The sequence below is a fragment of the Henckelia pumila genome, chromosome 4 (genome assembly GCF_033568475.1).
Source record: "Henckelia pumila isolate YLH828 chromosome 4, ASM3356847v2, whole genome shotgun sequence".
Taxonomy (NCBI): domain Eukaryota; kingdom Viridiplantae; phylum Streptophyta; class Magnoliopsida; order Lamiales; family Gesneriaceae; genus Henckelia; species Henckelia pumila.
The window spans coordinates 230,932,533-230,945,299 of NC_133123.1; the positions used below are offsets into that span (position 1 = coordinate 230,932,533).

Sequence of the window (12,767 nt, forward strand, 5' to 3'; positions counted from 1 at the left end):
ACATATGGCTTCGGCTTTTACATTGATTGATGAAGTAAAAATATATGTATCACTAAATCAACATTAAACAATTTTAATTAGATACAATAACACCATTAATATATATATATATATCTGAAACGTAAAATACACTAATTAGATTGATAAATTATCCATCCAAAAGTACATCCATCAATATAAAATTATGCATCCACGAGTATTTCTACAAAAGATTGATAAAATATCCATCCAAAAGTATATCCATCAATAAAAGTATTATGCATATATCCCAACGTGCATATGACCAATTTATGAACCTACATAGGAGTAGACGAATTCGCTCCATTCACTTCTAATTTCGTCAAATTGAGCTTGGTCGTAATATTGGTTCCTGATGGATCCTGAATACTGAAATGTAAAAAAAATAAAATACATTAGAATAAAATTTAAGATCAAGGATTCATATTTATGAGCAACTCAGTGAGGAAGTGCGGCATAGAAGCAATTATATGGTATTCTTCCTCCCTCGGTTGATTTTCTCATAGTGAGAAACAACTCGCACCAATAACCATTCATCTTTTGAAGTAGAACAATAACAATTTGCTGGCACTATGAAGTGCAGTAACCGTATTCTTTCACCTGGCTTTAGTGAGTTCAATGCATGTCAAAGAAGCTTATCATTTGATTTCTAAACAATGGATTGCTTTAGCATGTAGGTGAGAGAATATATACCACAAAAGGTTGTGTCAATCCAATGAAAAATCAAACAGAATAAGAAATTCTTCCTTCACTTTAGCCTTTACAGCTTTAGAACAGATAAACACATTTTGAGCTATGTTTGAGTTTCCTTTGAAGAGGTCCAGTATTCGAACTGTGAAACATACTATTTTTTCGTTCTTTGAGCTTATAATTAGATTCCTGATTATATTTGTTTCTCTTGGCAGATACAAGGAGATTTTGTCCTTGTTACTGGAGATACCGTGAGCAACATGTCACTTTCACAGGTACTCAAAGAACACAAGGAAAGAAGAAGAAAGGATAGCAATGCTGTAATGACAATGGTGATTAAACAGTCGAAGCCATCTGCAGTAACTCGTCAATCTCGTGTTGGAAACGAGGAGCTGTTTCTGGCTATTGACCCTGATACGAAACAGCTCCTGCATTATGAGGAAAAGTCTGATAATATGAAAGGGACAGTCAATCTAGACAAGGAAACTAATAGTGCTAAGACAGAAAGTTTGGAAAGAAGAATGCCAAAAACGCCAACTTCAAAACAGATGCCAACTTCAGATTCATTTATGAGCAACTAAGTAGCAAAAAAGGATGGAAACAGATTTTCACGTAAACCAAATCATAAAATGAAAAGGAAACTCACCATTTTATCCAAATGTAGATTTTCACATTCAACTATATCTTTCATATACTTCATCACACAAAATCCGCATTCAACCGAACCACTTTGTTTTATATTACCCTACAATGAAATAAAAAAAATATTTCAGCAATAAGTTTAGAAAAAAAAAACTGAATTAGGTAAGCAAATGAGTAAAGTTCTCAAATATAATATAACACTAAAACACCATCCCTAGTCCCTATAGTACAGTACTTTAACGCCATCAAAATATTGCAATCACATTCATGTTTTCATATGTAAGCACAACACATACCGTCAATTGTTTAAAAAGTGGCCCTCTAGGAATACCTCTTGAAGCATTGTACATCTTGACCCCACTACATTTGATAAAGTCAAAATTTTTTTTTTTTTTTCATGTGTATAAGAGAATTGATTCGTCAACATAATCTACTACCTACTTTGTCACTATCTTTTTCCATTCCTCATCTCGACATCTGTTAGTAGTAGAGTCCAGCAAATAGATCATATTTTTATCTTCATTGACGATAGTCAAGATCCAATGGTACCGGCAAAAAATAAAAAAAAAATATAACATTGAATATCATGCAGTATGAATTTTTATATAATTAAAATCATACCCAGTGTTGTATGGGATGAGGCATATGCTGTCTCTACACACTGCTTCCAACTGGTTAGCAATATGCTGTGATAAGTGGCTGCCATCTCTGTCAATTGGGCATGTAGGTATGTGGCCAGGATCCACAAATGAAATACTATCAGCCCGGTTTGCTTCCTTCAAATATTTATAGAGGTGACTGCAATAAAGATTACAAACATGATGAGAAATCTTTTCAAGAGTGACAAGTTCCAAATAAAATATTTAATATGCAAACATTGAAGGTTAGACACAAAATTACCCCATATAAACCAAAATATGTCCGGCACCTATCTCTCTCATCTCCATAAAGGATATGATATCTTGTCTCAGCAACCGTGCTCCTTGAGGACGTCCAAACATAGCATCATCAAACTTCACGTAGATGCTGTCATATTCCTCCATCAACCTAACAACATACGAGTATATATACTTGCATGCCATGGGTAATGTTTTTTCAACGTCCTTGAACTTCTCACGCTGACCAACAACATCCGAAATAGCAAATGGTTGCTGTCTCTCCTTCTACAGAGCAGCAAGCAACATTCTTATGTCATGAACAAAGCATGTGCTTAAAAGAAATCATAATGCACAAGCAAAGAATAAGATGGGAGTGAACAAAATCTTCAACACGAAATCATATTCCCGATTATTAATCAAAATGCATCTCTTCATCTCAAATAAACTTCAACCAATGATCTACACATGTAGAGTGCAAGTGTATTATTCGTGAGAATATTTCTAAAAAAACCAATAAGTATACAAATCAAGACAAATGCAAACTATTTTTCCTTGAATTTTGTAGATGGAGATCATACAGACACACACACATATATATTCTAAATGTTAGCAATAAAATCATCTCCTCTCCCAATTTTCATAATTAAAAATCAGTATACTTGGTCACAATACCTTTTTCTTTGGAAAAATTACCAACTCTTTAGGCCAACCAACAATGGCTCCAATTGCATCAGTAACGATTGTTGGTCCAGACTTAATTGGGATTGGAAGCATTGCTGTTTCATCTAACACAACATCAACAGACACCTTGAAGTTCTCTTCCCCAAGTGGAACATTGTGAATCATGACATTTGGGCCTCCCTCTGAAATTACTGTGCCATACGCCACCACATTTTCACATTTTTTGACGGCAAGGTGGCATTTTTTACCCTTTAAGAACAATAAATTATTATATATACATATGTAAAATGTGATTAAAAAAATCAAATTTCCCATGAAACATATGAATATCGAACCTTCATGTCAGGAGGGCCGCATTCATAAAAATCTTCCAAATCCTTTGACAACTTTGGATCCATATCCTTCGATTGTTTTTGCTTTGGACATTGAATTTCTGAGGACTTGTTTGATGCTAAAATCTCAGAACTTCGATCATTGATGATTGGCAAAACACTAGCAAGTTGAGCCTTCAACTTCTCTAATTCAGCCTTCAAAAGTCTAGTCTCCTCCAATTGTTCATTGCTGTTTCCCGTCGTAGTTTTCTGGAATGATTCCCTCTTTTTTCTTGGAGTCTTAAAAAAACGTGAGGTTTTACAAATCCTCCCACACCTCGAACCCTTCCATGGTGTTCCTGACTTCCTAAGGCAGTGGTTAAAACATCATTCATTCCAGAAACCTTGAATTCTCCTTTTTCCTTTTTCTCCAATAAGTCATCCTACAAATGAGACATAAAAAATCAATCGAAAAAATTTAATATATCTAGGGAATATGGTGATTGATAAAACTAAACATTTACAATTTTTTCAGCAACTTCTGATGTTTCCGGACTCGTAATGATTCCAGATTTGTCTTCACGAGCTTTTCGCCAAAGAATCGATCTATCAACTACTTCGTCTTCAGCAATTATGTTTTTCTCCCTCTACAATCCCAAAATTTTCATCTTACGAACATTAATTACTTTCTGAAAATTAAAAATAGAATGATGCATAGCTTACCAGTTCAGCCTCCAATCCGATGTAACCCTTTCGAGACATTTTGTGGTGATATCTACAGTGCATTGTTCGTTCTTTTTGCTTTTCGTGAGTAGCCTAAATCATTTTGTTCATAAGTTTAAGTATGGAATTAATAATTTTTAAAAGAAACATGAAAATTGTCATCAAAGTACCTCCCATGATGGATCTAGTCTCGCATTCACAAATTCCTTCCAATCTGCTATTGGGAGTTGATACTGACTAGGCGGAGAAATCAATTTTTCAGGATTATCTCTGTTAGGCCAAACAAATCTGCTGGTCAATTTGTTTTTGAAATCTCGCCATTTCTGAGCTGCTAAACTCATCACCGAAGACTGACTTTCTGGCGCTACCTCGAAGACATTCTGCAACAGAAAATGTTGGATTTTATTTCATATGATATATACCATTAGGTGAAACTGTACAATAAAATAAGAAATGTTCATCAAATAGGTAATTAAGGTTGAAACAATTTAAAGTTTTACTATTTTTCAGAATTGGTTAGCTGGATCTAATCATAAAAAAACATGCTACACTATCATTATTTTAGTAATAAAGAAGTTCCAGAAATAATCAATCATCACTGACCGAGTACAAAGTAGAAGCATACACATATCATGCCTAAGATTACAACAAGAATTGTGTAATGCATAACTTTCAAAATGTCAGAATGACAAAGTATAATGAATGGATGCAATTAATTTTCATATTTTCCTTAAGCTATCAGACTAAATTATTCTTAACAAAATCAGAAATAAAGGAGGAAAGAAGGCAACATAACAAAATAGTTATGGTCCAATTATAAAGGGCGAACAACTAAAGTCAGCTTATGGATAATCAAGCAAGATTGTAATGCCATTATTGAAATAAAATCTTGAACTCACCGAGATCTCTTCCCACACTTTTTGTTTGATGTTTTCTGGAACATCAGGCCACGATTTTATATTGATTGGCACCATAGATCTAGCAATGGATCCAATGTATGATTGTAGTGCCCTACCATTTGCTTTGTATGCTGGCCGCCCCATATCATCTTAATCGATCTTCGTTTTTTTTCCCCATCTTGCAGCTGTACTTACTTTAGCCATCAATGTAGGGCCTCGCTTCTTTTGAATATTTACATGATGTGCTTCTCCATCAGTAAGCCCAAGTTCCTCTTCATCTCCATGATTTTCATCAGCATCTAATTCTTGAAGCTGCTCAACTGAAACTTTCTTTTTATGTTTTCTTTGACTCATTATATATGTTTAACACTGCATAAATGTTTTGAAAACAAACGTTAAATAATAATGATAACACAAATGTCATAAATAATAACAAGAATTCAAAAGACACAAATAATAACAATAAGAAAAAATAAGTAAATAATAACAACAACAATAATAATAATACTAATAAACGGGTCATAACATATGTTTTTACAACACATAAAGTGTCTTTGCTTATACATAACAAAACATGGCATAAAGTACAAAACATCATTTTTTCTTGTTCGTTTCCCAGACACCCTCGTTTTCCGCTCTAAAGTATCTTTCGTGAATAGGTATATCATGAGTCTCAACATCATCAATTGGTCGAGACTCTGGAATACTATTCCAACCATCATCCTCCCCCTCATAGCACCTATTTGGCACTGGGAGCACAATTGACCATCCTTTTTTTGATGGGTCATCAATATAAAAAACTTGATTGACTTGACTTGCAAGGGAAAATTCATCATTCTTGTGCCCTCTTTTGTTCATGTTGACCAAAGTGAAGCCACATTCATCGTTGTTTATTACTCCCTTATCATTTGCAACCCAAGCGCACTTGAAAAGAGGAACTTGAAATTGATGATAGTCTAATTCCCATATTTCTTCAATTACTCCATAAAAAGACACATCAGCAATCAAGGGATTTTTATCTTTGGCACTACAGACAAGCATGGTGCTAGCAACTAGAGAAACCCCACTGTTTTGGCAAACTCTATCATCATCCCGCGCCTTTGTTTGGTATAAGTTGCCATTTATCACGTAACTACTGTACTTAATGACTTGCGGGCGTGGTCCATGAGCTAGCCATGTCAATGTCGATGTCGTTCCACCATTGCAACTATCTATTTCAGCAGCCACCTAACATGTATTCAATTAGAAAAGAGTGATTAAAATACTAGATAAAACATGCTCACTGCAAATTTTTTAATAAATATTTTTTCATCTAACTAACCTTTGCGCGAAACCAATCAATGAACCTCTTATTGTGAGCATCTTGTATTCATTTTTCATCTTTCTCTTTTTTCGGAAACATGGACTTCAAAAAGGTTTTATGTTCACTGTGGAAATATTATGTATAATATTTTTTAATAAACATATTTTGATAGTCACAAATGTGCAGAATTATATATTAATGAGTTGAACTTACATTATGTAGGGAGATACTTCTTCTGTATTTTCCAGAACAGTCAAATGTGCTTGTTGCATATCACTTTGCGGCACTACAATTGGTGTTTTGCATGCTAAAAATCCAGGAACATTGGATTTGGGGTCTCGGTTTGATTGAGGGACCCCAACAGGATCAAGTCCGTTGAGGTATTCAGAACAAAACTCAATTGCTTCTTCCGCTGAATATCTCTTAACAATGCAACCTTCAGGATGTTTTCGACTGCCAACATAACTCTTAAACACCTTCATGCATCTTTCGAATGGATACATCCACCGAAAGTAGACAGGTCCACATAATCGGACTTCTCGAACAAGGTGGATTGTTAAGTGCACCATAATGTCGAAGAAAGATGGGGGAAAATACTGCTCCAATAAGCAAAGTGTAACAACCAAATCAGATTGCAGCTTATCTAACTTGGCTACATCTATAACCTTGCAACAAATATCTTTGAAGAAAAAACATAATCTTATGATGGCGTATCTAACATGTTTTGGCAACGCATCACGAATGAGTATTGGTAGGAGTTGCTGCATTAGAACATGACAATCATGGGATTTCAAGCCAGTCAACTTCAGCTCAGACAAGCACACAAGATTCTTCGTGTTCGATGAGTAACCTTCTGGAACTTTTATATCCATTAATGATTGACACACTTGTAACTTCTCTTTTTTTGTGAATGAGCATGCAGCAAGAGGAAGATATGTTCTTTTTTCTCCAAATTTAGGTGTCAATTCAGGCCTAACTCCCATTTGAAGCATGTCCAGCCTAGCTGCCAGATTGTCCTTAGATTTTCCTTTAACATTCATCAAAGTATTAATGAGGGATTCAAAGACATTTTTCTCTATGTGCATCAAATCGAGACAATGCCTAACATGAAGATGTTTCCAATAAGGAAGATTGAAAAAAATTGACTTTTTCTTCCAACATTTTTTAAAATCTGTTTCCCCTAAATATTTTTCTTCTTTGCTGTCTTCCACATTATTCTCCTTTGATTTTTTTCTCTTTTTACCTTTCACACTAACCTTCTTTCCAAAATCACATCTTATGTCCGCAAGCTTGTCAAACAAGGCAACCCCAGATAATGGTGTGGATTTTTCTCCATGTTCTTCCATGCCATTGAATTCCTTAGTTTGCCTTCGATAGGGATGAAACATTGGTAGGAAACGTCTATGACCAACAAATGACATTTTCTTCCCATTTTCCAAATGATTTGCACAAGTATCTTCTCCGCATACTGGACATGCATAATAACCATGTGTAGTGCATCCACTAAGGTTACCATAGGCAGGAAAATCATTAATGGTCCATAATAAGACTGCTTTAAGGGTGAAAAACTGTCTTCGATAAGCATAATAAATGCCATCAACTCCTTCCCACAATCGTTGCAAATCTTCAACTAGCACCTCGAGGTAAACATCTATATCATTTCCTGGTTGTTTAGGCCCTGAAATGAGCATAGTTAGCATGATGAATTTCCTCTTCATACACATGCTTGGAGGAAGATTATAGGTAGTCAACATGACTGGCCAGCAGCTATACCGACTACTAAGATTGCTATGAGGATTAATGCCATCAGCTGCAAGTTCTAGGCGAAGATTTCTTGGTTCACGTTCGAAGTCGGGCCACATATGATCCACCAACCTCCAAGATGGGGAATCAGATGGATGACGTAACTGACCAGCAACTCTTGTGGTTTCTGCATGCCAAGTTAAATTCTTTGATGTCTCTAAAGATTTGAACATGCGCTTAAATCTTGGTATGGGAGGGAAATACCACATCACCTTGGCAGGAATACCTTTCTTCTCAATGTTCTTCTTGTTTAGCTTCCAACGCGACGATCCACATTTAGGGCAACTTACACAGTCCTTATATTGTTTCCTATAAAGAATGCAATCATTGGAACAAGCATGGATCTTTTCATGACTCAACGACAGACAACTCAACGTTTTTTTTGCATCATACGTTGAGGATGGTAGATTGTGATTATCTGGCAGCATATCCCCAAAATCCGTTAGTAGATCTGAAAATAAAGCATCACTCATCCCATGCCTTGCTTTGGTGTTGTATAGTTTTACAAGTGCACTCAACTTTGTGTAACGTGTACATCCATTGTACAAAGGTTTCTCTGCTTCCTCCAAAAATTTCATAAACGCTTCTAGATTTTCTGTATAATTATCATATGCTGCCTCACACATATTAGCGGTTTCAAAGTCGTCATTATAATCACCAATTGGCTCCTGGTTGGTGCTTAAATTCATTCTATCATTTTCGGCAGACTCGCCATGCCAAATCCAAGTCATATAATTCTGACTAAAACCATGGAAATAAAGATGCTCTCGAATGGACGTAATCGGTCCTTTCTTCAGATTTTTACATTTGCAACAAGGACAATGAATTAAATTCGAGTCAATATGGGAATTTTGTAAACAACCGCTAATGAACTGTTCCACACCCTCCTCATATTGTTTCGACCTTCTATCAGAGTGAATCCAAGATTTATCCATAATTAACAACTTACCTTCAACAAAGAATTAAATAAAGATAAGTTATAATAAAACATAATTAAAAATTTTAATTACATGACAATCATTTAGTGATTTTCACTTCAAACACTAGTTACTGCGACTCTCCAACCAATATAAATTGTGAAATTATATTCGATTAAAATACAATAAATAGATTAAATATTGCAACATTGATTTAAAAAATAAAAAATAGTGAAAGACACATTGTCCTTTAATTTGGATGGATTCAGTATCATAAAAAATGAAATTCCTGACGCAAACAATGAATCATCATATAATCAAAATATTGAAAGCACAGGGATAAAATATGCAATCAGGTTTAATTTCAAAGCACATTAAAACTCCACCAAAGCAGAACAAGTTCTAAAAATACCTGATTTTGTTGCGGCAGTGAAGTTTGCTGCTTATACAAGTTTCGTAGTCTTTTAAATTCTCTTTTGAGCCCTTAATGCTCCACTACAAAAGCATCCAGAAAGTTAAAATCAGATTCCATAAAAACTTGTTAAATGTGTAGTGCAAGAATCCATGTTCAGATTTGTTAGATTAAATTAAAACGCATTGTTAAATGTTACATATGCGGGTACTGATCACATGTCGTTGCAACAGCTGATTAAATTAAAACATTACCAAATTGAAAACACGCTCTATCAAGGATACATATATATTTGCCTTTCCACAAATAAGTCCAATAGCTAGCTAAATCCAAGGGAAAACAATGACACTCAGTTGATGTTAACAATGCAGTGAACCATACAATTGAGGAAGCAGGTACAAACCCATCCAGCTATACAGTCCTCTACGACTCAAAAGATTTTTACACATGATAATTTGAGGGAGGAAAAAACAGCAATACAAGAAATCAATTATATATTCATCTGATCTGTAACAAAATCATTCGACAAGAAATTTCAGAGTTTACAATTAAAAACATATTGCTTCAATATCAGAAAGCCCATGTAGTGGTAGAAAATTACAGAAGAAAAAATAATCAGACAACCAAAAGGCTAAAAACATAATACATATACCTCACACACCCCTCGCTATGTCCAGGTTTGTTAGTATCGCAGATGTTACATTTTAGGTGCTTTGCCCAATTAATATTTCCACACCTGAGGAAACCAGGCACAAAGCTAATACTTTCAGTGTGCAAGAAACATGCATGCCAACACAAAAAACACAAAAAGAACCATCTTACTGCGAGAGTCAAAATTAGTTATTAGCCAAATCTTGTAGGCAATAATCCATTGCAGTACAAAATCTAACACTTGAATAATTATCAACAACAACAGAATCTGCAATCTATACTAATGTCAAATAAAAAACAAACACTTACTATATACATAAAAGAAAAGGAAATAACCAACAGCCATCACAAGATTTATAATCCTCCTGATGAAAATCATTACTTGAATGTTTGATCTAAGTTTCTGCAGAAGCTGAGAAAGAAGTCTGTGTAGTCTGTCGAATTGGACTTATATAGACAGTACATGCAACAAGGCAAAAACCGAATGCCAGATTCGTCAGCCGATAGTGTAAAAATCATATTTAATTCATTTCTCATTCAAAACTAGTTCTATAAATTGGAAATGAAAGCTACTCATTTTGCTACATTTCATCTTCTTAAAGACTTTCCAAATAAAATCATCTAATAGGCTTGAATCTATCTACAAGTACAGACCTAAAACTCAGATATTCTGTTTTCCGCATATTGGAGCAAGTTCAGTAGAAAATTTATATAAAATTCATTTTACATCCGAATGAGTTATAACTAAGGGCATATCAAAGAAAAAAAAATTATATACAAGTTTCATGTGAATTTAAACCTCGAAATATGCTTTGAACAATACCAAATTTCAAAATGACAGTAGGTGCAAGAAATTATTCTTCATATAGTGCAGTTTCACAAAAATGGGCATATCCCTTTAAATTTTAATTCAAATGACCTGTTTCTAGTGCCAAATCAAAGACAACACAGAGCACTACAAGTTTGCTTCATAATGTAGATTAAAAATTTGTACTATTCAAGTTCATTCAACTCAATTTCTAAGCTACACACGCGCTAAACCTACTGTCAAAGCATGAGAGCAAACAGATGGAGACATGACAAAAAGAGACTTGGTGGTGTTATTGTAAAATTACTTCAGTAATGTATTTAAAAGGCAAATTCAAACTTTAGAATGAAAAACTTGAACTCGATTATTGAAAGAAAATGAAATACAATCAACATTCGATTTATTTACACTATGATGTATACACTTCAAAACACGATTGCTAATAAACTATATGGCAAAAGAGGAAAAATTCTATGGATGAAGAGTGAAAATTCTCTCTATCAAATAAAAGAAACGTTTTGAATAAAACTCACACACCCCTCGCTATGTCCAGGTTTGTTAGTATCGCAGATGTTACATTTTAGGTGCTTTGCCCAATTAATATTTCCACACCTGAGGAAACCAGGCACAAAGCTAATACTTTCAGTGTGCAAGAAACATGCATGCCAACACAAAAAACACAAAAAGAACCATCTTACTGCGAGAGTCAAAATTAGTTATTAGCCAAATCTTGTAGGCAATAATCCATTGCAGTACAAAATCTAACACTTGAATAATTATCAACAACAACAGAATCTGCAATCTATACTAATGTCAAATAAAAAACAAACACTTACTATATACATAAAAGAAAAGGAAATAACCAACAGCCATCACAAGATTTATAATCCTCCTGATGAAAATCATTACTTGAATGTTTGATCTAAGTTTCTGCAGAAGCTGAGAAAGAAGTCTGTGTAGTCTGTCGAATTGGACTTATATAGACAGTACATGCAACAAGGCAAAAACCGAATGCCAGATTCGTCAGCCGATAGTGTAAAAATCATATTTAATTCATTTCTCATTCAAAACTAGTTCTATAAATTGGAAATGAAAGCTACTCATTTTGCTACATTTCATCTTCTTAAAGACTTTCCAAATAAAATCATCTAATAGGCTTGAATCTATCTACAAGTACAGACCTAAAACTCAGATATTCTGTTTTCCGCATATTGGAGCAAGTTCAGTAGAAAATTTATATAAAATTCATTTTACATCCGAATGAGTTATAACTAAGGGCATATCAAAGAAAAAAAAATTATATACAAGTTTCATGTGAATTTAAACCTCGAAATATGCTTTGAACAATACCAAATTTCAAAATGACAGTAGGTGCAAGAAATTATTCTTCATATAGTGCAGTTTCACAAAAATGGGCATATCCCTTTAAATTTTAATTCAAATGACCTGTTTCTAGTGCCAAATCAAAGACAACACAGAGCACTACAAGTTTGCTTCATAATGTAGATTAAAAATTTGTACTATTCAAGTTCATTCAACTCAATTTCTAAGCTACACACGCGCTAAACCTACTGTCAAAGCATGAGAGCAAACAGATGGAGACATGACAAAAAGAGACTTGGTGGTGTTATTGTAAAATTACTTCAGTAATGTATTTAAAAGGCAAATTCAAACTTTAGAATGAAAAACTTGAACTCGATTATTGAAAGAAAATGAAATACAATCAACATTCGATTTATTTACACTATGATGTATACACTTCAAAACACGATTGCTAATAAACTATATGGCAAAAGAGGAAAAATTCTATGGATGAAGAGTGAAAATTCTCTCTATCAAATAAAAGAAACGTTTTGAATAAAACTCAGACTTGGGACTCCAAAAGCAAAAGGTATCAACATTATTCTTCCACGAGTACTCTAATAGAGTTTTCGTATTGTTTGGAGTGCAACTTTTGACTATTAAACTGTAATTTTTGTTAAATAACAAGTCATTACTCATAGTTCCAAAAATATGAAGAAATGCATGCTC

At 34.1% G+C, this 12,767-nt stretch overlaps 2 protein-coding genes across 2 annotated transcripts; both read right to left on the bottom strand.

Annotated features, from left to right (window-relative positions):
• Positions 1 to 260: 260 nt before the first annotated feature.
• On the bottom strand, positions 261 to 1,894 carry LOC140894621 (uncharacterized). Its single transcript, XM_073303183.1, has 4 exons — positions 1,792 to 1,894; positions 1,647 to 1,710; positions 1,355 to 1,453; positions 261 to 387 (listed from the first exon to the last, which is right to left on the bottom strand). The coding sequence occupies exons 1-4, from the start codon at positions 1,857 to 1,859 to the stop codon at positions 289 to 291; spliced, it is 330 nt and encodes a 109-aa protein (XP_073159284.1). The 5' UTR covers positions 1,860 to 1,894; the 3' UTR covers positions 261 to 288.
• Positions 1,895 to 5,436: 3,542 nt separating this feature from the next.
• LOC140862886 (uncharacterized) lies at positions 5,437 to 8,679 on the bottom strand. Its single transcript, XM_073265920.1, has 2 exons — positions 6,376 to 8,679; positions 5,437 to 6,069 (listed from the first exon to the last, which is right to left on the bottom strand). Exons 1-2 carry the CDS (start codon positions 8,677 to 8,679, stop codon positions 5,437 to 5,439), a joined length of 2,937 nt encoding a protein of 978 aa, XP_073122021.1.
• Between the last annotated feature and the right edge of the window lie 4,088 nt (positions 8,680 to 12,767).

Excerpts from the sequence above, each read along its gene's own strand:
- LOC140894621 (XM_073303183.1), bottom strand. The coding sequence starts at position 1,859 with ATGATCTATTTGCTGGACTCTACTACTAACAGATGTCGAGATGAGGAA. Across the intron at positions 1,711-1,791 it reads TGGAAAAAGATAGTGACAAA|TGGGGTCAAGATGTACAATG; the intron begins GTAGGTAGTAGA and ends TATCAAATGTAG. Across the intron at positions 388-1,354 it reads ATCTACATTTGGATAAAATG|TATTCAGGATCCATCAGGAA; the intron begins GTGAGTTTCCTT and ends TTTACATTTCAG.
- LOC140862886 (XM_073265920.1), bottom strand. The coding sequence starts at position 8,679 with ATGACTTGGATTTGGCATGGCGAGTCTGCCGAAAATGATAGAATGAAT. Across the intron at positions 6,070-6,375 it reads TTCTGGAAAATACAGAAGAA|GTGGCTGCTGAAATAGATAG; the intron begins GTATCTCCCTAC and ends AATACATGTTAG.